Source organism: Rhinatrema bivittatum, chromosome 4 (genome assembly GCF_901001135.1).
Source record: "Rhinatrema bivittatum chromosome 4, aRhiBiv1.1, whole genome shotgun sequence".
In the NCBI taxonomy this organism is placed as follows: domain Eukaryota; kingdom Metazoa; phylum Chordata; class Amphibia; order Gymnophiona; family Rhinatrematidae; genus Rhinatrema; species Rhinatrema bivittatum.
The window spans coordinates 432,372,886-432,399,251 of record NC_042618.1 but is presented as its reverse complement, the minus strand read 5'-3'; the positions used below and the strand labels follow the sequence as shown (position 1 = coordinate 432,399,251).

Genomic DNA, 26,366 nt, shown 5'->3' with positions numbered 1-26,366 from the left:
AGCAGTTGAAGGGTGGTTGAAGAGAGAGTGATAATTTTATACTTATTGCATGCCTCACCACTCTCAGAGTTTTAAGAAAGATGAATTTTAAATTCCCGACATGCACATCTATTGGGATGCATGAATAAGTCAGGCCGGTGCACGCCAAGCAGATTTCAAAAGCTGCCCAGATACGCGCGCATCTCCCGCTGCATGCACAAATGAAGTCTTACCGGAAAGGGGCGGGGCATGGGCAGGAGACGTGGCTGTTCTGGGATTTTAACCTGAAATTTAAGTGTAAATATTTATGCCGCTGGCACGCACCAGGTCCTGCTGCCACATAGCTTTACTTCTGCTATGGATGACGTGTAAGTGATTAAAAAAAGAAAAAAAAACCTATGTAGATCAGCGGGGTTTTAAAAGTAGGGGCTATAGGGGTTTGGAAGACCTATTCCTTAAGTGGGTGAACTGGGAATGAACTGGTTTTAGTGGCAAAAGCGTTGCCGCACGACCCTTTTAAAATCCCTTCACTTATGCAGTAGAAGCGGGATTTGTATGCACCCACTTAAAACTGAGCGCACGTGTGTGCATGTCCAGCCTATTTTATAACATGCGTGTGTATGCGTTCATATGTTATAAAATGACTGGGCGCAGGCAGACAAATGTGCACACGTGTGTCTGCACGCCACTTTGAAAGTTTACTATCCCTGCATGCTAAAATGTATAAATAATCAATGCATAAACAATTATACATAAATTATAAAATACATGATGATAATATCAGTTAATAGCCAAATAAATAAAACTTAGTATAAAAAATAAGATCAAATAAAATGCAATTAAATTTGCACAGGTAATAGGACAATTATTTTTCCAATATTTCAAGTCCAGCCCACAGGGCAACATTGTCTATAACCCACTGTACAATAAACAAATATTAAAGAGCTTTGAAAGTCTTCAAGTCATGTGGAAAGGCCTGGCAGTTGCCCTGTAAACATAAGGACTGAGGCTGTGAATTCCAAATATTTAAAAAGCAGCTCTGTGTCTGGTACAGATCCAGATTTAGGAATAAGCAACATTGGCCCAGGGCACCAAATTTAGAAGGCACCCAAAAACTGGGCTCTGTCATCTTAAATTCGACCCTGGCCTGGTAGTGACCAGTGTGACTTCTTTGGTTGATGGAATAGCTGAGCAAAGGTCCTGCATTGACTTAAGAACCCAATGGAGAATACATTTAACAGTACCATCACATTAATAGCCACAAACCCTGACTGCAACACTTTTAAAGCTAACAGTAGTACCTCTTAAAAATCACTCTGGCACCCTGTATTGTACAGGTAGCCAGTACATCTGTTTAAGCACAGGACAGATGTGATCACAATATCTCTATAGCTAGTTAAAAACCTTGCTGCTGGGTTTTGTTTGTTGTAATATATGAATATATTTTCTTGGGAAACCAAGATGTGGGCTGTTACAGTAATCCAGCCAAGAGATAATCATGATCAAAATTACCAATTTTCTATGGTCCAAACCCCGTCTTAATGAATGAATACGTCAACTATGTTCTTAGGCATAGCAGAGATGATCAGTAGAGAATCTGAATCCAGTATAACAGTGCAGGGGCCCTGAAAACTAATTCTGTGCTGACTACTTGCAATACACCTTGCCAAGTATGCATAGGTGTGACCAATAATGCTTTTCTTCCTGCTTGCTAAAGTCTGTTATTGCTAAGATCTGAAATCACTCAGTCTGGTCAGCAATTGGTGGCTCTCACAGACGTCCATCTGCTGGCCTGACCCTGTCTCTGCTTTGCTTTCAGCGGTGGGACCAGATTTCTCGAAATCTCTTGTCAAGAGGACCACGCTTGTGAAAGTAGGTGGTACGGTGACCATAGAATGCAAACCAAAGGCTTCCCCAAGACCTATCTTCTTCTGGAGGAAAGGGCGGCAGATACTGAGTGAAAACGACAGGTGAGGCCTGAATCCAAGGAACTTTTACTTTGCTAAACCACTTATGCAGGACAGGTGAGACGTCAAAACAGGGGAGCCTTTGTTATCAGTCTGTGATGGGAATTAGTGCTAAAATAGAAAGAGACTTGCAAATAAAAGCAAATAATTATACTGCAATTCCGATGCCAATCGCATTATGATATATATAGTATGCATGGGAATTTAAATGTTGGCATGTACCTGAGATGTCAGAGAGAACTTGTAAACAGGGAATAAGGATCTGCTAGATATCAAATGGGCGGGGAGGTCAGATGATAAGTCTACGCCCATGCTTGCTCCTTGTAGCATGATGATGGCTCCGAATTTCCTTTGCCTTGTTTCATGGCTTAAACCGTTTTGGCAGTGTGTGTTTTGACAGTCGGGGTGATGTCATCCTTGTCTATCATGGGCTATGCTGCTTGCATTCTGGACAGAGTCGCTGTGATTTTCCTCTTAAGCATTGTTGTAACTTCACCAGCAAAAGTCTTTGGTAAAACAGGAGAGTAATAGAAGAGTGGCCTTGCAGTTTTGTGCACGCACTCATAGCTATTGGCAGTTCTCAGCAGTTTCAGCAAATATGTTGATCTGGGCTTTTTCACTAGCCATCAGCATTTTGTAGTACTTCATCTTGGTTCACAGAAATTGGCACGAGTCCCGTATTTGGCCTATAGAATTGTACCTGAAATCTTGTCCCACGCAATACCTAATATAGCAGAGCGAAAACTGACTGCCACGTCTTTACCTTTCTAATCTGCCTACTGAGGTTAATCCATAGCCAGAAGAAGGAAGACACAGGATTACTTTTACCATCCTAATCCACCTGCTCCAGATAATCCCCAGCCAGGACAGGTGAGGCATGAAAGTGGGGTTAACTTTACCAGGATGATCCCCAGCCGTGGAATTGCCTGTTCTTTTTGTTTTTGGTTTTTTTTTTTTTAAAAGAAAAGTGTAAACCCATTCTAGGCACCACTGGGTCTGTCAAGCATGTCGCCCTTTTGGAAAGAAGTGACAGAAGTTAACATCGATATGGGCAGGGCAGTTGTTAAACTCTCTTGCAATGCTTGCAAAGTACCCACAGGCTCGAAAGCCCCAAAGGGAAACTCTCTGCCGTGTTTCCCTTTAAAGATCTTGCGGTGGGCTTGGTGCAAAGTACATTGAGTAAAGAATGCGCAGAGATTTAAAAATGAAATCCTTGCACATACTTAAGGGGGAACCACCCTAACCTGCTTCCCTCTTTCTTGCAGGGAAAAGAATGTATGCTGTTGACAGTGCATGTACTTTGCATTGGGGGGGGCCACAATTTTCAAAGGGGTTTTTTTTTCCCCACAGGTAAAGATTTGTTTATCCATAGAAATCCTTTTCAAAATTGTTCCTGTGATATTCATGCCTAAGGTATATAACTCTGCACTGGCTCTTATCATCTTTATCAAAGGCCAGTATTGAAATGATCCAATCAGTATCCTGGTATAATACTACCATTGTAAGCATTCACATGGTCTTATCAGAAATAAAGGTAGTTGTATGTTTTGAAAAGAAGCCACACCATACAGGTACCCAACCTTCTTCTCTAGGTTTAATCTGCACTCTATCCCTCTTTATTCGCGAGATTGCATTCCCAGGGGCTTGCACGTTCATATGTGGTGGACATGTCTGCTGCTGTTGGCCTTTTTGGTTGAAGTATTTCCCATCACTGAGACAGTGGGCTTTAAATTGATTCAACCCTGAAGATGGGATTGTTGAGCTCACGAAACACAGCAGACACTTTAAGGGACTTTAAGAAAATTATTTCTCAGATGCTCCCAGCAGCAAGATTCATTATTGCTAGTCATTGGAAGACATCTCCAACCGTGGCATGTTGGAGAGCTCAGTTATTTGAAATAGCTCATATGGAAAAGTTAACTTATTTGCTAAAAGAGCAGTTTGCCTAGGTATGAATTGATTGGGGAGCGATTCTGGGCCTACTATTCAGTGATCGGATAAGTTATTCCATGGACCCTTGATTTTGTTGTTCAGACTGGTTGATTCACATATCAATCAAGCCCAGTTTTATTCAACTGACTTAAGCCTTACTCATGTAATATTTTTTTACTTCAAGTTTACTGTGTTTGGATCCAAGATGGTGCTTGAGTGAGGAGCTGAGCCATTTTGGTATGATGCAGAGGTTGTTACTTAATCCATTTTTGCCTTTCATTTGTAATGCCTTACAAGTGGATAGGTAGGGTGGGAGATTTTCCCTCTCGATCTACACTACTCCGGCAGACCACCATGGTTGATCACCTATCTGCGGCCCTGAGTAGGTCGCCTGATATCTGCAGAAGCTGGCAGCCCGCTGGCTTCCGAGATGGTGCTCAGTCCAGGTGCTCAACCCATCTCCTCCTATGCCTGGTCACAGCACTTAAGTCTTCTCAGGAATATTGACAGATCTGGAAATGGCTATGCAGTTGTCATCTGGTGGGGGAGACAGCTGATGCAGTTTTGGTTTGAGGGAGCAATGCACTATTGTAGGAGGTTTTCTTAGCTAATTCTGGGGCTGAAACTAGAGGTATAGTGACTGGTTCAATGGCCTTTGATCCTTTGAGTTCTGGATTAATTCCTGGCACAGGTCCAAGTACTTTTTCTCTTGCCTCTGTCTCTGCAACAGGTCTCCATGACAGGTCTCTCGTAATCAAACCAGCTATTATAACTTTAGAATCAGTATAGTCTACCTTGGTTTCATTAGAGAAATCAATGTCTCTTATGGCAAGAATTTCCTCAGAAACTTATGCAGAAGTTCAGGCCCAGGAATGTCCCAACAGATGGAAAGTTTGGAACAAAAGCTGGTACAAACATCTTCATTGCAAGCGGGGCTGATGTAGATAGAGCAGCCTTACAAAGTAGCTCAATCTAAGGGGCTCAGCTTCCCCAAACTCCCCCTGATATCCTCCTTAGTCCTGTTGAAAAGATATCTATAGGAAGAGATCCTAAAGGTTCCAGGAAAGGCTCTTCCTCCTAATAGCAAGATTTATTTCACAGGCTTCCACAGCCAGACTCCAGCAGCACTGACTTCCATAAACCTCTTATTGCCCAATATCATTCATTTAACCAACTTTAGAAATGGTGCAGAACGCCTTTCCCCAGCCACGTCGCCTCTTGTTACTCGATGAAATCCTTTCACAGAATATCCCTTTCACATTTGCTTCAACTGAGTTTCCAAAATGCCAGTCCAATATCAATGCTTCTTCTTACCTTGAAGTCTTACCTTATCAGCTCAGGACAACACTCCTTGAGGCCTTGGCACATGTTCCCCGGATTCCACAACACAAGCCTCTCTGGACCACCTCACTTCCAGGTCTTTAATGAATGGTGGGACCTCCCTTACTCCACCATCTTGTGAATCAGTGCCACATCCCTTACGGACCCAGGACAGACCTCTCATCTGTTTCTCCAATGGGGAGAAACACTTCTCAAGCCTCAGGTCTTTCACCTTGAGGGGAAAATCCCTGCAGAGCCTTCTCCTTGTGGAGATGCACTTGGGATACCCTACACATCCTCTGTGGCTTCCTGCAATCTCCCCAACTCCTCCCACCAAACTTCAAAATTAGGATTATATAGTCCCAGTACCACCCTCCTACAGGATCTCCTGCCTCAAACCTCTTAAAGGAGACACACACAAAATAATTCAATGACCATTCTTTTCACATCTTTGCCTTAGTCCACATGCATAAAGTAATTTTACTATTCATGTTGCCATCTGGTGGCTAGTCTATGAAATTGTCCCATCTGAAGTTTTCTAATCACAACAATCAAATCATTTACAAAGCCTCAGGCAGAGGTCAAGTAGACTCCCTTCTCCAGAATCCTTTCCAAAGAACTCCGGTGACACAGGGCTCCATTTGGGAAAACTGTCACATATTTGTCACCAGGGAAGTCCTCATTTAGTTTAAATACAATCTAGGTCGCTGGGAAAGTCGTCACTTAGAGTGAGAGCGCTGCATGTCATAAAGGAAGTCATCATTCAGTGTCTGGGCACCATGTGTCACCGGGAAAGTCATCAGTCAGTGGGAGCTGCCCTGACTGTGAGCTGGGTGTGACAGTAATTGTGTTTAGTTCTGAAACACACTGAGCCACTACACACTACAGCAGGGGTGGCCAACTGGCGTCTCTCGAGCCACATGCGGCTCTTCCAAGCTTCAGTTGTGGGTCCTGACTAAAATCCTTCTGCACTGCAGACCACTGATGCAGGCCCTAGTTTGTTGTCCACCTCCTGCAAGCAACAATCTTCCCCCTTCTCAGCAGCTGGCTCAGGTGGAAGCTGTAAATTTTCAACTTCTGCCCGCGCCAGCTGCTGAGAAGGGAGAAGATCGCTGCCTACTTAAGTTGCCCACATTCATGCTGCTGTCCACTCCCATGACATCAAAGCACTCCATAGGCCTTAAGACGACCCAGACCCAGATCTGAGGGGCTGGTCAGGTGGCTGGTGTTGATCGCGGGAACTAAATGACTGCAACCAACAACCCTCCCACCACCACCACCAAACAGCCTCCCCACTGGATCCTACTTAGTTTCAGTTTCCCTGCCCGAGCGCAAGCTCCCTGGCCCAGCTCCCTTAGTAAACCCATTCGCCCCAGACAGGCACACACCCTACCTTCAGCTGTGGCAGCAGGAAACAGGCCAGCTGCCTGTCCTCACATCCGCTGAGCCTCTGTAGGCAGGAAGCACCTAAAACACCTCCAGCTGCTGCCTCAAAAGCCCCTACTGCTGACCTCTGCTGATGCCCCACTCATCCTCAGGCCGTGGCAAAATAGAAAAGTATATGGGGACCTTGCAGTTTTAGCTTATGTCAGTTTATATCTGCGAGCCTGGGAGAATTAGCGAGTGTGTGAGTGTCGGTGAACAAGTGTGTTTATCTTTGAGCATGTCAGTGAGTGTATGAGAATGCATCGGTGTGAGCGTGTGTGTGTGTGCCAGTGAGCATGTATCTCAGTGAGCATATTTATCTATAAGCATATGTGCGATTCAATTTGTGTGTCTGTGAGTGAGTGTGTGTCTGTGTATGACAGTAAGAATATTTGTGAGTATGTGTGTGTCTGTGAGCGAGTGTGTCAATGAATGTTTGAAGATGTGTGGCTGTCAGCAAGCTCAGATGTCAGTGAGAGAGAGTGTGTGTGTGTGTGTGTGTGTGTGTGTGAAAGAGAGAGAAGAGCAAGTTTGTGCTCCCCTCCACCACCCCCACTAATCCACAACAATCTCAGGATAGGAAGAGTGAATGATTTTTAAACCTTTATTAATGCTAATGAGTGTTATTTGATGTATCTGCATTTTGAAAATTTTATTGCTGTTTGGGAAATTTTAAAAAATGAGTTTTTAATGATTGGATGTTCTATTTGTCAGCTATTTGAAATATTCTATTTATTAGTCTGGTTTTACTGGTAAGAATGATTTATATTTCTTGATTTCATAGTTTGGTGTTATGAGGAAACATGACATTTCTATTTTTCCATTGTTACACTGCATAATACAGTTTGGCTTGTGGTTTCCAGTTCATTTTTATGTTTGCATGCTTCTGTTTAAACATGTGATCTCTATTCAGTATTTTGTGAGGACCTGTCTGTGTTCTGCATGTGTGACGAAGATGAGGTATTCTGGCAGCATGTGGTTTCTGTGTAGGGATCCACAATAGCTTGATTTGTTCTATTTGTCTAATAAGAGGTATATTGGTGTTTTAAGGCCATGTGTAATATTTGCAATGTTGCCTTTTCATAGGTAGAGTTGTTACTGTTTGAGTGCTGGCAGTTAGTGCTGCTTTAGTATGAAATGTTATACTGTAATTGTAATTCAATTACTCATGGCTTTGAGGGCTTCTGTGTGGCTGGGCTGAACTCTGAGAGGGACAGCTGGTTGTGAAACCAGTGAGTTTACCTGGAGAGTTGGCGTGCCAAGAGAGAGTGAGAATGGGACATAGAGTGGATTGCTGCAAGCTGCGGGAAGTCTGTCAGCAAGAAAATTTTAAAGTTTACATAATGATATGGCAGTGCTGATTTGGGGGGCACTCACTAAGGGAGCACATGAGCAGGGGAACAACAGTAATATGTTTGTATAGGACAGTTTGTATTTGTGTGTCTGTGAGAGGTTGTGAGTGTCTTGGAGAGGAAGAGTATGTGTCTGGGAGAGAAAGAGAGAGAGGGTGTGTGTCTGGGCGAGAAAGAGAGAGAGGGGGTGTGTCTGGGCGAGAAAGAGAGAGAGGGGATGTGTCTGGGAGAGAAAGAGAGAGAGAGAGGGTGTGTCTGGGAGAGAAAGAGTGTGTGTGTGTGTGTGTCTGGGAGAAAGAGAGGATGTGTGTACCTGGGAGAGAAAGAGAAGTGTGTGGGAGAAAAAGAGAGGGAGGGTGTATGTCTGGGAGAGGGTGTATGTATGTGTGTCTGATAGGGAGTGTGTGTCTGGGAAGGAGAGAGGGAGAGTGTGCATGTTTGATGGGAAGAAGAGAGGGAGGGAAGGTGTGTGTATAAGAGAGAGAAGGAGGGAGGGTGTGGTTTTGTATGTCTGGGAGAAAAAGAGAGGGAGAAAAAGGTGTGAATGTGTGTCTGGGAGAGAGGGAGGGTGTGTGTGAGAGAGAGAGGGAGGGGTTGTATATATGAGAGACAGTGAGAAGGAGGGAGGGTGTGTGTGTTTGGAGAAAAAGAGGGAGGGGTGTGTGAGAGAGAGGGGTTGTATGTATGAGAGACAGTGAGAGGGAGGGTAGGGTATGTGCCTGGAAGAGAAAGGGAGGGAGGGGTGTGTGTCTGGGAGAGAGGGAGGGTGTGTGTGTGAGAGAGAGAAGTTGTATATATGAGAGACAAAGGAAGGGAGGGTGTGTGTCTGTGTCTGGAGGGAGGGAGGGTGGTGTGCCTAGGAGAGAGAGCTGGGGATTGAGGGGGTGTCTGAATGTGTATTAGTATCTGGGAGAGAGATGATTGGTCTTTTCTTCCAGAGGGGAGGCGCTCCTGAAAGGTATGGTGGCTCTCTGCTACTGTGAATTCTGGCTTTTGAGGCTCTTAATATGTGAAAGGTTGGCCACCTCTGCATTACACCCTGCCCTGCCAGAGCTGGGTGTGTCAGATCATACTACACACCCAAGCCAGCCAAAATGTATCAAACTAGGATATTTTTGTATGTGTTTTATTTATTTTCTATTTGATTTATATTCTGCTTTTTGGCACGTCAAAGTAGATTACATTCAAGTAGAGTAAGAGTGAAGGAGTAGCCTAGTAGTTAGAGCAGCAGGAACCAGGGAGACCAACGTTCAAATCCCACTGCTGCTCCTTGTGACCTTGGGCAAGTCACTTTACGCTCCATTGCCACAGGTACAAACTTGGATTCTGAGCCCTCTGGGGGTGGTGATGAGGCTATTATTCGCCCGGAATACTGAAAGTAAAATGTGTGGCCAATTCTGAAATGTGTACAAAAAAGCGGATTCGGAAACCAACGTCAGTAAAATTGAGCATCGGTTGTCGGAAACTGCTGACAGCCACCTCTACACTAATAAGGAGGCACTAAGGACGCGCTATTGTCCCTAGCGCTTCCTTATTAGCCTGGCCCTTCATTTAAATACAGAATTGCGTGCCCAGGTGAGGTGGCTGGGTGCGCTTTGGGAGCGCGGGTGTTCAACACGGAGCGCCCACTCTCCCGCGATTCTTACGATAAGACCTGGTCTTGAGCATCAGTATATTAAAAGAATTTAAATAAATAAATAAATACAGTATCGGCCTGAAATAGAGTAGGTATTTCCCTATCCCCCGGAAGGTTAGACACCTAGGGCCTGCTAAATATTCAAACAATTACATTTCCAGCCTGCTGGTAGCATACAATGTATTTTGCCGCTTTATTTATTTATTTAAAGAATTTTTAGTCTGCGTAATACAAAGCCCTTGACAGATTACAATGAATACATACATAATAATCCCAATAACATAGGAATTAAAATGAAACAGAAAAAAAAATATGACAACTAAAAAGAATAAAACAATATAACAATTATGGACAAATAAAAACAGATCAGGGACAAACCAAAAAGTGGAAGATCTGTCATTTCCTAGCCTAAAAGAAAGTGTTAGCCATGTTCTCAACCTCCATCCAGCTCGTAAGCTAGTAAAAAAAAAAAAAAAAAGAAAGCTTTCACCTGCTTTCTAAATGTTGAGTAATATTGAATCGGGTGGGTTGTTCCAAATAATAGGGTTTGCTACGAAGAAGGTCCGTTCTCTTGTCTCGTCTAGACACGCATGTTTAACTCTAGGTAACATCCAGCTGATTGCGGCCTACAGACCTTAAGACTCTCCCTGGTTTATAACTTTTTAACAGCAAATTAACTATCACTGAAGTGTCATTGCTTAAAGCACAGTGAATCAAGGTTGCAAGTTTAAATTGAACCTTTCAATATATGAGGAGCCATTGTAAAGACCGGAGTACTGGTGTAATCTGCTGTAGCTGCTGTTTCTCCTCTTTCCCCCAGGATAATTTAGATATTTTCTTGCCTCTTTTGTGTAAAGTCTTTGATTTTCTCTGTCAGCTCTGGGAAATGTACATTTCTGTAATGTGCTTCACCGTTGCATTTCTGGTTCTGTTTCTCCGGTGTGGCACTTGTAACCAAATGTAACTGTAACACTTATATAACTACCGTTGCCTCACGTACAAAATTAGATTGTAAGCCCTCTAGGGATAGGGAAATACCTATAGTAGCTGAATTTATTCTGCTTTGAAGTGCCGAAAAGCGAATATAAAAATCTAAAATAAATAAATATAAGACCGCACCTTTACCAAATTCCAATAACTTTATTATAAAACATACTGCGATGTATGTTCCATAGACAGCTCCACCTAGGTACAGAAATCAAGGAACATCAACTGAGTGTAAAATATATAACTGACCAGACTGAAATCCTTCTGCTGTCTTCCTTCTGAGTGTGCTAGAGGAAGGCAAAGATTAAGTAAATTTTATATGGTGGTCCATAATAAAAACTTTTTCAGGTACATTGAAGGTAAAAAGCCTGCGAGGGAGTCAATTGGACCATTAGATGATCAAGGGGTGAAAGGAGCACTTAGAGATGACAAAGCCATAGCAGAGAGACTAAATTAATTATTTGCTTCAGTATTCACTGAGGAAGATGTGAAAGATATACTCATGCCAGAAATTATATTCAAAATTGATGATTCAGAGGAACTGAAACAAATCTCAGTGAACCTGAAAGATATACTAGGACAAATTGACAAACTAAAAAGTAGCAAATCACTTGGACCAGATGGTATACATCCCAGAGTGCTGAAAGATCTGAGAAATGAAATTGCAGATCTGCTATTGGAAATTTATAAACTATCATTAACATCGTCTACGGTACCTGAAGACTGGAGGGTTGCCAATGTAATGCCAGTTTTTAAAAAGGGATCAAGGGGTAATCCAGGAAACTACAGACCAGAGTCTGACCTCTGTGCCAGGTAAAATGGTAGAAACTGTCATAAAGAACAAAATTGCTAAACATATAGATAAGCATAGTTTAATGGGTCAAAGCCAACATTGATTTAGCCAAGGATTGCCTCACAAATTTGCTACATTTTTTGAGGGCATAAATAAACATGGATAAAGGTGAATCAGTTGATATATTGTATCTGGATTTCCAGAAAGCATTTGACAAAGTCTCTCACGAGAGACTTCTTAGGAAATTAATAAGTCATGGGATAGGGGGGAGTCTCCTATTGTGGATTGCCAACTGGTTAAAAGATAGACAACAGAGAGTAGTGCCACTGCTAAATTTTCCCAGTGGAGAAAGGTGAATAGTGGAGTGCCCCAGCAATCTGTTCTGGGACCACTATTTTTTAATAAATTGATAAATGATCTGGAAATGGGAACAAGAAGTGAGGTAATAAAATTTGCCAATGACACAAAATTATGCAAAGTTGTTAAATCACAAGAGGCTTGTGATCAATTGCAAGAGGACCTTGCAAAATTGAGAGACTGTGAATGTAAATGGCAAATGAAATTTAATGTCGACAAGTGCAAAGTAACGCACTTGAGAGTAACCCAAATTATGGCTATAGAATGCAAGGTTCCACATTAGGAGTCCCCACTCAGGAAAAGGATCTAGGTGTCATCATCGAAAATACATACAAATATTCTGCTCAGTGTGCAGCAGCAGCCAAGAAAGCAAATTGAATGCTAGGATTTTTAAGAAATGAATGGAGAATAAAACAGAGAATATCATAATGTCTCTGTATCGCTCCATGGTGTGACCTCATCTTGATTATTGTATGCAGTTCTGGTCACCACATCTCAAAAAAAGATATAGCAAAATTAGAAAAGGTACAGAAAAGGGTGACCAAAATGATAAAAAGGATGGAACAATTTCCCTATGAAGAAAGGCTAAAGAGGTTAGGACACTTCAGCTTGGAGAAGAGATGGCTAAGGGGAAATTTGATAGAGGTCTGTAAAATTGCTGGAATGGAACGAGTAAACATTAATCAGTTGTTTACTCTTTCAAAAAATACAAAGACCAGGGGACATGCAATGAAGTTACTAGGTGATACATTTAAAACCAACAAGAGAAAATAATTTTTTACTCAACACATAATTAAGCTCTGGAATTCATTGCCAGAGGATGTGGTGAAAGCTATTAGTGTAGTTACATTTAAAAATGTTTGGACAAGTTTCTGGAGGAAAAGTCCATTAACCATTATTAAGGTAGAATTGCAGAAATTCACTGCTTATTCTTGAGATAAGCAGCTTGGAATCTATGGACACTTTGGGATCCTGCCAGGTACTGTGATCTGGCTTGGCCACTGTTGGAAACAGGATACTGGGCTTGATGGACCTTTGGTCATATGTTCTTATGTCCTTGTTCAAAAGAATTTGCCAGCTATCAGGCCGATACAGTAAAGTTCATGGGAGAGCGGGCCTGCTCTCCTATGTGCGCGATACAGTAAATTAATTTATTTAAATTGGGGTCCGCGGCAAAAAGAGGCGCCAGGGACACTAGCGCGTCCCTAGCGCCTCTTTTCGGCAGGAGTGGCGGCTGTCAGCGGGTTTGACAGTCGACGCTCAATTTTGCCAGTATCAGTTCTCGAGCCCGCTGACAGCCATGGGTTCGGAAACTGGATGCCGGCAAAATTGGGCGTCCGGTTTTCAACCCGCGAGCCGTGGGCCCATTTCAAATTTTTTTTCTTTTTTTAACTTTCGGGACCTCCGACTTAATATCGCCATGATATTAAGTCAGAGGGTGCACAGAAAAGCAGTTTTTACTGCTTTTCTGTGCACCCTCTGCTTTCCTGTGCACTTTCCCGGTGCCGGCAGAAATTAGCGCCTACCTTTGCGTAGGCGCTAATTTCTGAAAGCAAAATGTGTGGCTTGGCTGCACATTTTGCTTTCTGAATCACACAGGAATACCTAATAGGGCCATCAACATGCATTTGCATGTTGCGGGCGCTATTAGGTTTGGGGGGGTTGGACGCGCGTTTTCAACGCGCTATTACCCCTTACTGAATAAGGGATAAAGCTAGCGCATCCAAAACGCGCGTCTAATCGCAGGTTAACACTGCGCTCCGCCGGAGCGCACTGTACTGTATCAGCCTGTAAATTAGGATTTAGCAGAACACACCCGAAGGTTTTAAATTTCCTGCCACCTCTGACTTATCCGGCTTAGCCAGATAAAATTTATCTGAATAACTCAGAGGCATTCTAATGGTTGGCCAAATTTGTCAAGATAAGTTAGCTGGATAATGCCGATATTCAGTGTTATCTGATCAAGTTACCTGAATAACTTTAGGGACTACCTTAGAATAGTTGTAAAGTTAGCTGGATAAACATCTGGCTAACTTTGAGATAAATGAGAGAGAGTATAAATGCCTGTAAATATCCAGTTTAGGTTAGCCTGCTAAACTTGTCTGGACTCCATAGGCTCAGTATTTAAAACTTATCCAGCTAAGGCTCAGATTTTAAAAGCCCTACGTGCGTAAATCCAGCTGGATTTACGCGCGCTGAGCCTATTTTGCATAGGCCCGGCGACGCGTGCAAGTCCTGGGGCTTGAAAAAGGGGGCGGGGCCGGGCATGGCCAGAGGCCTCCGTAGGGCCTCTAGGCCGGGGGATCGTGCGCCGGCACTCGGCAGGCACGTGCAACCTATGCCTGGCCGGAGGCAGGCACAACTTGAAAAATAAAGGTCGGGAGGGGGGGGGGGTTTGGTAGGGGTGGGGAAGGGAGGGGAAGGTGGGGGGGGGCGGAAGGGAACAGGGAAAGCCATCGGGGCTCCCCTAGGGCTCAGCGCGCAAGGTGCACAAGTGTGCACCCCGTTGAGTATGTCAACCCCGGATTTTATAACGTGCGCGCGCATGTTATAAAATCGGGCATAGATTTGTGCACGCAGGGTTGGGCGTACAAATCTACGCTCACGCATAGGTATTAAAATCCGGCCCTAAGTGAATTAGCTGGATCAGACTTAATCGGCTACCTCATCAGGTATAAATTGCTAGTTAGCTGGATAAGTCTTATCCAGCTAACTTTAGACCTCGGGTCTAACTTATCCAGTTAACATAGCTGGATAAGTTTGAATACCATTACTTGTCTGGCTATGTTAACTGGCTAAGTAGCTACTCCGCAAAATGCCCATTTCCCACCCCCAACGTAGCTGGATAAATACTTATCCAGATAAGTGGAGGCTGCTAATTATGGCCAGATATTCAGTCATCACTGTATAAGTCTTTATCCAACTAAGTGGTGCTGAATATCAACCTCCATGCAATAAAATATCTGCCTCATACTACCTGCTCCATGTATCCCTACTTTTGTTGGATTCTCCCCCTCCCAAGTCACAGGGCAAGCTACTCACATCCTCCTCTGATATCATATGTCAGTCATTCTTCCTTGTGTCAAGTCAAATTTATGGAACTTGCTACAAGATAAGGATGTGTGCTATTGTATACAGACCAATCTCATCACTTGCTTTATCAATGAATCTGGCTTTACCCCTTTGTCCAATCTGCAGATTATTTGCACAACTATGTAGTTCATTTCTGCTATTGTTCTTGGAATGATTGTGATGGTGTGGCCAGCTGGAGTTGACTCTGAGGCAAGAGTGACCAGTATACTCGCAAGGTGAATCTGATGGGTTCCAACTGGAACAGCAGCAGGGCATCTTCTGCCTGCAATAGCCACCTTCCCTTGGGTTGTGCCCTCAGGCGCTGGTGGTTGGCAGGGCTTAGGTAGGAGGCCCAGACAGAAGTTAGTGGGAAGGACACTGGAAACAGGAAGACTAAATGAGAAAAATCAGAAGATCCAAAGAAGCAAGGAACTCGTCGGAGTCAATGAAAGAAGAAGAACTTGGGAGCTGGACTCCAACAGGAGAGCTGGAGAATAAAAAAAAAAAAAGCTCTGACAAATTGTTTAGTTATTTATCTTAATACACCACCTTTCACCAAATAAATCAAAGTGGCTCACAACAGCCTAAGAACATAAGATACATACAATAGAGCATTACATATTATAATATTCTGCATACAGAATAAACAATAACATAATTAATATGAGATACAAATATAATTTAAAAAAGGCGAAAATAAAAATGACCCAATTACTCAGCATAATAAACAATTGTTTACAATTTAAATCTGAAATTACCACATTCAGTTAGTATTAAATATCAGGTTTTGATGCTCTTCCAAAAAGGTATACTTCCTTTCAAAATGAATGTAGACAGGCAGTGAGTTCCACATTCAGGCTGTCTGGTATGCAAATGATGCTTGTCGGGTATATTCTAATTTCAGGCGGAGCAGGTAACTTAAGAAAGCCCTCCTGAGATCATAAAATTCTTGGAGCACATGGAATTAATAAATTGGCTAAATAGGCAAGTTGACCCATACGCAAAGCTTTAAAACCAGTCACACAATTTTAAATTTTATCTGTGCCAAGATTTGAAGCCAATGCAATTTTTCTAATATTGGTGTGACATGATTGTACATTTTTAATCCATAGACCATCTTGGCAGCTCTGTTTTGCAATAATTGTAAATGCTGTAGAGAATAAATAGTCAGGCCTTGATATAAAACATTACAGTAGTCAACAGATGATAAAAACCAAACTGTGAATCAAAGTACCCATCTCAAACACACTGAGAGACCATGGGCCAGGACCTGGCATCCCCTTGAATGCCTTAGACATGCTGCTTAAGCTCGCTGCTACAAACAGACTTTTGCCACATGTTTTCTATTTCCAGAATAAAATCATTAGCATTTCCACTCTATTTACTTTACTTTCAGGCTGATTCAGTAAAGTCCGCTGGAGAGCGGGCGAACGCCTGCTCTCCCGGCGTGCGCACCGGCGACTTGCCGGTGCACGCGATTCAGTATTTAAATTAGGCCCGGCGGTAAAAACGGGCAAAAGGAGCGGTGGCTGTCAGCGGGTTTGACAGCTGACGCTCAATTTTGCCGGCGTCTGTTCTCGAGCCCGCTGACAGCCATGGGCTTGGAAACTGGATGCCGGCAAAATTGAGCGTCCGGTTTTCGAGCCGCCGGCCGACTTCCAATTTTATTTTTTTTTTTAACTTTTTTTACTCTTCGGGACCTCAGACTTAATATCGCCATGATATTAAGTCTGAGGGTGCACAGAAAAGCAGTAAAAACTGCTTTTCTGTGCACTTTCCCGGTGCCGGAAGAAATTAGCGCCTACCTTTGGATAGGCGCTAATTTCTGAAAGTAAAATGTGCGGCTTGGCTGCACATTTTACTTTCTGAATCACGCGCGAATACCTAATAGGGCCCTCAACATGCATTTTACTTTCTGAATCACGCGCGAATACCTAATAGGGCCCTCAACATGCATTTGCATGTTGAGGGCCCTATTAGGTTCGGCGGGTTGAACGCGCGTTTTCCGCCCCTTACTGAATAAGGGGTAAGGGTATTTGTTGAGCATCTTTATACTGTCATTCAGAAATGTCAGATTGCTACTATTTATATTGCTGCTACTTTAAATTCTTTATAGTCTCTGTTGTAAAGCTGAAAATGACCTTTGCTCATCTGCTGCTATTCTAATGTACTGTAAATCCCTTTGGGTGAATTTCTTATTCAAAAGGGTGGGTAATAAATCCAAATAAATAAATAAATGTACTTCCAGAAAAAGGTCTGAACCAACGAATATTTATCTCAAGAAAAAAAAAAAAAGCTGATCCAATTGCAGATGACAACAGGCTTGAGAAAATAAGGTGTGAATCGATTTTTACTTCACGTATTGAAATAGTATCAGATGGGAAAATATCCGTACCAGTCGTACAAGGCTTGTACTTCCTAGTGTTGAAATAGCATCAGATGGAACAGTATCACAAAGACTTCTCTGTCCTAGCCATCCATAAAGCTTCTGATGTATCCAGATTCACTTTTAAGTTTCTGATCCTTCAGCCAAGAAGCTACAGCATCTAAGCAGGAGTTAAACTGGTCCAAGTCCTCTGACGAGCTGGGATTAACATAAACTATATATTCTGAATATCATCTGCAAAGGAGAAAAGACTATAACCTTTGCTCTGAATTAGAGTAGATAAATTTATATTTGAAAGAAGAGGAGCTAAAATAGGCCCTAGTGGCACCTTGCTTATTAAGCCTACAATCTGACAGATTGTTAGCCCAGCTAACCCAGTAAGAGTGATCCAACAGATATGAACTGAACCATGAATAAACTTGTTCGGCAATCCGCCCCCCTCCCCCCTAAATTGGCAAGACAGAACAGAAGCAGATGTATCTGTAACTGGTCCCCAAGTTGGGTGCTTTATCCTTCATTTTGCGGTGTTATGGGTCCTGTGTCAGTCCGGATGGAGAGGAAGAATAGTCTTCCGGGGCCCTCTGGTGTGTATATCCACTCTTTACTGTCTGTGCTCACACTGAAGGTAGAAGACCTCACAAAGGTGCCAGACTGTGCATAGGAGAAGTAAGGAGGATATTACTAACAGCAGGGATAAATAAACAGATTCGCATCAGGACTCAGCCATGCAGTTTTGGCAATAGATGGAGCAGCAAAATAGAATAAATCACTCACAGAAGTCCAAACGTGGTGTTCAGGTAAAATAGTCTTTCCTGCAACTTAAAATAATCCAAGCCACAATGCTAAAAATGAAGAACAGCATAAAAAATATAATAGCAATGAAGATGATTGTTAGTTTGTCCATCCTAGGTGTTACCTCCCTTCTCTCTTCTCTTGCACCATTTTCCATGGAGAAAATCTGCTCCCTTTGCAAGGTGGAAATGGGGTTCTCGCATGAAATCAATCGGCAAATAGAAGAAAATCCCCAAGCACAAAAACTGCAGGACAACTGTCCCCTTGGGCAAAAACATCCTACTGCAATTGGTCCAAGTTTTAGCTTTTCTTCGAAATGGAAAAACCGTATCACTATCTCACTGGGTGTAGCCCTTTGAGTCCTTATATCAAAAACGTCTTACCCTTGCTTCTTCGGGTCGCTCAGGCAATCAGACTCTTGTCCCAAATCCTCTGGGATACCGGGGGTACGCCCTTCCCTTCAAACGGGTCAAGTCAAAGTCCAAAATATACTTTAATCCAAAAGTTACTTGAATATCAAAATTACCAAAGTAGAATGAGTAGAAGGCCCATCCAAAAAGCCCTCGGCACTCTCCCTTCTCAGACCCACTGGGAAGTCCCAGAACTCCTCTCTCCTTCTCATAGGACCTGGGAGGATCCAAAACTCTCCCAAAAGTATCTGAAATCCTGGAGGGAATAACAAAATACTAACTCCTCTTGCTTGAGATCCTGTGGGAATCTTTAACCGTTTCCTTCCCTCTCGGCTGCTTCAGCCGCGCCTTAACCCTCTGAAGTTCTGGGCATGCTGCCAGGCAGTATATATACCCCAGATGCCATACCCCCAAAAAGACGGGATTATCACACCAGGGAGAAGTCAAAAATGCAAAACCCCTCCTATACCCACTGAAGATTCAAATTTCAAGGGCAATATTAGTGACGGCTTGAACTCCCCGTCATATATCTTCTGAGATAATCAGGGCATCTAAACCCTCTGTCCCCTCTGAGCCTAAACTTTGTTAGCAAGGGCAGTCGAAGCTGTCTCTGTGCTGTGATCCATACAAAATCCCGACTGTCTGGGATGGAGAGCATTAGTTTTTACAAGGAAATGGTTTAAAGATAGAAATGACGGCAGAAAAGTACCACATGGTCAACCCAGTCTGCCCAGCAAGCTTATGGCAGTGTCTGCTGCTTATCAGTTTCCCACACCGGAAAAGTCAGGGCCCTGGTTGGTTGCTGTTTGAATCCAATTCCCCGTAATCCTTGCTGCTGTTGATGCAGATATTAACTGCTGGAATACAACGTTTTCATTCAGTTTCCACTGATGGTAGTTTACGCTTCTGTCAGAAGGAGCACTGGAACGCCGGGAGTGGATGAGTTTAGACCTCTCTCCCGGCAGGGATTTTTTTTCTGGTATCTGGGGATGGGATGGGATGGGGGGATTGGGGGGGGGGTGGACCATTGGGACTGTGTGGGGAAGTCGAATTTCAAGATGTTCATGAAAAAGGGAGGAAGGGATGGTAGGGCCCAACCTTCGGAAAGCAACACTTTACACTAATTTAGGGGGGTGGGGAGAGGGGGTGCATGGCCTGAAAGTGCCGGCTATTGAAATTAGGTTAGGGAAGGGAGAGAATTGGGCCACAGGCCCTTTTATTTCTTTTTTTTTTCTTTTTTTTTTTACATTTTAACAGTTCTACTTAACTGGATATCTTTTGAAGAAGCAAGTTATCAAGCCACACAGTGCCAGATAACTAAAAAAAAAAACAACCAAACATTTATATTCAAACATAACTGGCCACTAAATTCAGCAGGACGTTTATCCCTCTGAATAACTGGGAAAAGTTATCTGGATAACTTTAGCTGGATAACTTGTCCATTCACCAGCTTAGGAGTAGATTTTAAAAGCTGTGCGAGCGCGTCCATGTGCGTACACTACCCGGCTCGCGCACATGTTATAAAATCGGGGGTCGGCGTGAGCAAGGAGGTGCCCAATTGAGCACCTTGCTCGCGCCAAGTCGCGCTGCCTACCCCATTCCCTCCCCCTTAGCCTGATCTTCCCACCCCTTTCCCTAACCTTTCCCACCCCTCAGCCCTACTCAAACCCCCCTCCGAAGGCCACTGTGGTCGGAGGCCTCTGGCCCTGCCCCCGAACTTCCCCATCCCCAGGACTTACACACATCCCGGGGCTTTACACGCGTAGCTGGGCCTTTTTAAAATAACCCTGGCGCGCACAATCCTCCCCCCCCCCCAAACGTATGTAAATCCTCTGGATTTATGCGTGTAGGGCTTTTAAAATCCGGCCCTTACTGAACATTCCCCTTTTAGTAAATAGGCCCCTTACAGGTAAATTTTAGATGGAGCCCGCGTGCGCCCATAAACGCACATATTGGGCACGCGAGCAAAGATACGCTTAATTTTATATCATGTGTGCAAGTACACACATATCATTTAAAATATCCCTGCTGCGCGTACTTTAACAAAATGCTCACACAAGTGACTGGGTGGGGGGAGGGAGGGAGAGAGAGAGATCTGTAGGAGAGACAATCTGACACTCTATACGTCTCCCACTATAGGAGGGGCACTTTCAACTCAGAGTGGGTTGGGGGGGGGTTATAAGGGTTTACAGACCTCTGTACCCTAGGCAGACCAATGTAATACTGCCCCCCCCCCCCAAGGCCCACCCTGAGTTGAAAGTGCCCCTCTTATAGTGGGAGATATATAGAGTGTCAGAGTCTCTCTCTCTCTCCCTCCCTCCCTCCTTCCTTCCTTCCCTCCCAGATGCAACCAGCAGTGTCCCAGCTGCATGTCAGGCAGGAAGGTATGGAGTGGCTCTACATGAAAGCAAGTTAAGAGGATGCTAGGTATTTCTATTTTTATTCTACATTTAGTGAGGGTCTGTGTTCTGCATGTGTGACAGGTGTGGGTTTTGTGTAGGGATCTGTAACGGTCTGGCTTGTCCAGTTTTCCACTCTAAGGCCCTTGGAGCTTTTTCCTGCAGCATCTTCATAGCTTCTCTTTCTCCTCCTCTCTCTCTCTCTTTCACTCTGTCTCTCATGCCCAGCTATTTCTGCCTCTTCAATTGGATGTGACTCTCTCTCTCACCAGGCTTTGGCTCCTAGCCTGTCCCATTACACGCTGCTCTCTTGACAGCCTTTTTTGAAGAATCAGGTAAAGGCACAATAAAAATAGACTTGATTGATTTCCCATCTGGTGGACCGTAAAGGGAAAAATTGCATTCTGTTTGATTTTAATTAATTGTCTGGAATTTCCTAAAATGGTGAGAGTAAAAAAAAAAGATCTGCGGCCCGAGAAAGTATTGAATCCCCTATCTTTTCATTCAGGTTTTGCTTATTTGTACTGATTTTCAGCTCTGTGTGGCATTTTCTTTTCATTTTTGTGGATTAATGTTATAACTGTTAAGCTGGGATACTGGTGGTTGGCATCTGCAACGGGTGGCTTTGTTTGATTTCCAAACCTTGCTCCTCTAGGGGGGTAGTATTTGCAGTGGTCTAAGCATCACTAGAGTAACGGGGAGATGTGAGTGTTGTGCACTAAGACAGAGCCCCCAGGAATATTTCAGGAGGTTGAAGTTCCTCCAAATTCACTGCCATATCTCGATTGCCATCTTTTCCATTTTTTTGGGAAGCTCTGTGCCTGTTGCTTCCAGCACATGGGTTACCTCACTCATGGGGGGGGCCAGGTCAGCTTTTCTTTCTACTCTGCCTTGGTCAGATGCAGACCGCTGCACTCTAAATAATTCTTTGACGTCTACATTGACATTACCTTGTCTGTTTTATTACTCAGATAGTGCTGGTGTCACTGATGAAATAACTTTCCCCTGATAACTGCAAACTTTAAGAACCAGGCCTGGAATTGGGGACCAGATTTATTAGACTGAATCCTTAAGGATTTCATTTCTTCCCAAAACCTTTCCCTCCCCTGTTCTAGAGCATTCTTTCCTCTTGTAGTAAATTTACAGCTTTGATTTGAGGTATTTAAATGTCTCCAATATATCCCCCCCGTCTCCGCTTTCCTCTGGAGTGAACCTGTTTGGGTCCCTAAGGCTCGTGTTGTGTGGCTTTTGTTGCGAGCTCTTCACATTTTGGCTGCCCTTTTTCTGGACCTCCAGCCTATCTATGTCCTTCCAGAGGGACGGCCTCTAGAACCGGACACATTGTTCTAGGTGAGGCCTTGCCATCAGTCTGTACAGAGGCATTATCACCTCTCTTTTTTTGCTGGTGATATCAGATTTGGGAGTGGCCTGACCTGGGCATGTCAGGCGTGGGAGCGGTTTCACCCAGGTGTGTCGAGGAGGTTGGTTGTGGCCTCATGTGCTGTTAACCATTTTCGCCTCCCTCTGCAGCAGCAGCTTCAGACATTTTTTAGCCTTTTTAAAGGGCTGCCCTCAGACAGGTCTTGATTTACGAGACTGACAAGGTCACCTCTGGAATGATTCCAACCAAAAGCCTCATTTTAAGAAACAGAGATTCAATTTATCTTATAATTTCAGATCAGTTTCCTAATCTCTGCCTGACAGAGCCTGTAGATCATTTCTGTACATTCCAGAGAGAAGAAAGGTCTCTATCTGTTCTTTTTTTTTTTTTTCGCTTCATACCTCATCTCCTTTGACTTGTGGCGATAGAATCAGTGATTCAAAGGCAAGCAACAAGGGATTGGGAGGGCGCATTCTGGAGCTGACTAGCAGAGCATTTACATTACAAGACCTCTTCAGCATACCCTGTCAGTACTAAAGAAATTCATACTAGGAGCAGGGAAGAGGGGACAGGGGCAAGCAGCTGCACTAGGTAATGAATGATTCATACTGTGCATAATGTGAGTAAAGTGCAGCTTTACATTGCTGATTCTCACTGATACCCTGGGAACAGCGCAGCCTTGCATGCATGTGATTCACCCTGTGAGTAACCTGGATACAAAGCAGCCTTGCATGTCTGTGATTTGTGCTGTCGGTATAGGGCAGTCTTGCATGCTAGCGATTCTGTCTGTGAGTAACCTGGGTACCGTGCAGCCCGGCAAGCCTGAAATTCACAATATAAGTAACCTGAGTACAGTGCAGCCCTGCATACGTGCGATTCACATTGTGAATAATCTTATAGTGCAGCCCTGTAATTCACACTGTGAGTCACTTGGGTACAGCCCAGTCCTGTATGTCTGCAGTTTAGACTGGGTACCCCATTACGTTGCAGGGGTTTTCTTGAATCCGGGGCCAGCCTGGCAGGAGACCCCTGTCAGCGCTTGTGTACTTGGTGCCTCCAACTGGGGAAGATGGTTAGTTTTCCTCCCCTCACCCAAGGAAAACCCTAAAAGCAGACAGGACTGTACCGAGGGCTGGCAGTATTTACAAATACGTTAAACTATATACATTTCTACAAGATGTCAAACAGCACATTTATCTAATTGTGCGTATTAGTCTCAGATTACACAACTATATACAATTTCTATAAGGTATCAATTGGCACTTTTAGCTACTTGAGGGTGTTAACCCCCACAAAAACACCACCATGTAGAAGAGAGAGAATCTCTGACATTTTCTTTGATCCAATACAATTACCCTCCCCTTTTCTTCCTTTCCACTGTACCCCAAGCCTCCCCCGTGTGAAGAAATGCAATGTGGCCGGTGGGTACTGCTGGTCATAAGGGAGGGGGAGGGGGGGAATCTGTTGTGCCACCATCACCATTTCCTCCTCCACCACTTTCTTCCGCTTTACTGACACACTTTCCTGCGGGACCAAACTCCGCCTCTTTATCTGTAGCTGGGATTCACGTGCCCTTGGCCGTCCCCGCTTCACCTGCCGATCAGCTGTTGGGGATCCATGCCCTCCTAGGGGAGCTGACCGACTCCTGATTAGCCACTGGGGTCCACATCCTCCAGAGGGACCCAACTTTGTCTCTGCAAAGCCACTGTCCTGAGGCTTTCTTCCTCGGTGGGAGGGGTTTCGTTTGCTTGGATTTATAGCTCAACTAGAACCATGGCTTGCTCCCTCTTCTCCACCTCTCAGTGGTTCCAGTTCGGCTAAACCCATGACCTGTAGCGTGCATTTACCCAGCTCGAAAAAAAACATAAGGTCCATATTCATTAGGCTGGGTGATGGACCAGTTATCCCAGACATTTATTTTATGCCAGGATTGCAGAGCAATGTGATCCAGGCTCCTTCCAGCGTTATTCTGGTGATAACACTGGAAGCATTCATTCATACTTTTTATCTTTAGTGAGGATGGAGGGAAGAGGGAGGGCCAGGCCTGGCACTGTGGGTTAATTTTTATGTAAACCAGGTAAAGGGGTTTGGAGAGGGGTCTGGTGCAGCGGGTTGATATATAGGGAGTTGGGGTTTGAGCCATGAGGTCTGTTGATTATATTTTATTAACTTCAGTAAGGAGCCCTAGTTACCCCGATATCGTTTTAAGATATCTAGGTAAGTAGCCAGTTATCCGGCCACACAAGGTTGGATATACCTGACATTCGGCTGGGTTAGCAGGTTAATTCAACCCCTCCCTGGAACGCCCCCAAAATACCCCTATTTTATCTGGCTAAATTATAACCACATAATTACTTAGACAGTTATAATTTAGATGGATTAAGTAGCTGAATATGCCACATTTAAGAACATAAGAAGTTGCCATTGTGGGTCAGACTGAGGGTCCATCAAGCCCAGCATCCTGTTTTCATCAGTGGCCAATCTAGTTCACAAGTAACCCAAACATTACATAGATCCCATGCTACTAAAGTCGATAATAAGTAATGGCTATTCCCTAAGTCAACTTGATTAATAGCAGTTTATGGACATCTCCAGCAGGAACTTATCCAAACTTTTTAAACCCAGTTACGCTAACTGCCTTAACCATGTCCTCTGGCAATGAATTCCAGAGCTTAATTGTATGTTGAGTGAAAAATAATTTTCTTTGATTTATTTTTATTGTGCTACTTGCTAACATCATGGAGTGCCCCTAGTCCTTGTATTTAAAAAAGTAAATAACCAATTCACATTTACCCTTTCAAGTCCTTTCATGATTTTATAGACTTTTAATATATCCCCCCCTCCGCCATCTCTTTTGCAAACTGAACAGCCCTAACCTCTTCAGCCTTTCCTCATAGGGCAGCCATTCCATCCCCTTTATCATTTTGGTCACCTTTCTGGTCATCTTTCTCTGTACCTTCTCCAGTTAAACTATATCCTGAGATGCAGCGACCAGAACTGCACACAGTATTCAAGGTGTGGTCTCACCATGGAGCAATACAGAGGCATTATGACATTCCCCATTTTATTCGCCATTCCCTTCTTAATAATTCCTAACATTTGCTTTTTTGACTGCAGTAGCACATTGAGCCGATGATTTAAATGCATTATCCACTGTGATGCCTAGATCTTTTTCTTGGGTGGAAAACTCCTAATATGGAACTGGTTTCGGTAACTTTTAAACAGTCGCGCAGGTGTACATGTACGCGCATATGCTGGCTCAAGTGAATGGACGTGGCCATTTTATTACATGAGTGTGTATATGCGCGCATGGTATAAAATCAGCTGTATGTGCATACATGAGCGTCCAATTTTATATGAATGCGCGCATGTGCACGCCAATGCCGGCTGTACCACATGAGTAGGGGGGATTTTAAAAACAACCCGCGCTGACTCAATAGCCCTTTTTTCCAGTTTGCCCAGTTAACGGATTGGACTTCCTAACACTGCCCCCATATGTAGCCTCCCTTTTACCCTTTTAACCTGGACCCTTAAAGCCCCGCTGAGCAGCCTAGTTGGTTTTTTTTTTAATACTTACACGCCGTCCACAGCAGAAGTAAAGTTACGCGCTTGTGCCCGTAAATACGCCCGCATTTCAGGACAACTTCCCAGAATGCCCATGCCCTGCCCCTGCTTCACCCAGACCACACCCATGCCCGCCACTTTTTAAACTTTTTGTTTTATGCGTGTGCCAGGAGACTCGCACATACTCAACACACTTTTTAAAATCCACACACAGCGCGAACCGGCCCAAGACAGGCGCATATCTCCCGGCTTTGGCGCGGATAGGACTTTTAAAATCAATCTTTAACCGTGTAACTACAGCAAGGGTTATTTTTCCCTGTATGCATCACCTTGCACTTGTCCACATTAAATTTCATCTGCCATTTGGATGCCCAATCTTCCAGTCTTGCAAAGTCCTCCTGTAATGTATCACAATCCTCTTGTGATTTAACTACTCTGCATAATTTTGTGTCATCCGCAAATGTAAGCACCTCGCTCATCGTACCCCTTTCCAGATCATTTATAAATACATTAAAAAGAACCGGTCCAAGTACAGATCCCTGAGGCACTCCACTGTTTACCTTTTTCCAATGAGAAAACTGTGCATTTAATCTGTCTAAATGGCTTTTGAATAT

The 26,366-nt window shown here is 43.8% G+C and overlaps 1 protein-coding gene across 6 annotated transcripts in view; it reads left to right on the top strand.

Moving 5' to 3' along the window:
* The window catches only part of CNTN4 (contactin 4), a 770,042-nt gene that overhangs the window by 669,658 nt on the left and 74,018 nt on the right, over window positions 1-26,366 (top strand). For all 6 annotated transcript variants that reach the window (XM_029601492.1, XM_029601493.1, XM_029601494.1 and 3 more), the window contains one exon: window positions 1,799-1,949. In XM_029601492.1, the coding sequence (XP_029457352.1) occupies window positions 1,799-1,949 (151 nt within the window). The remainder of the gene's footprint in view (window positions 1-1,798; window positions 1,950-26,366) is intronic.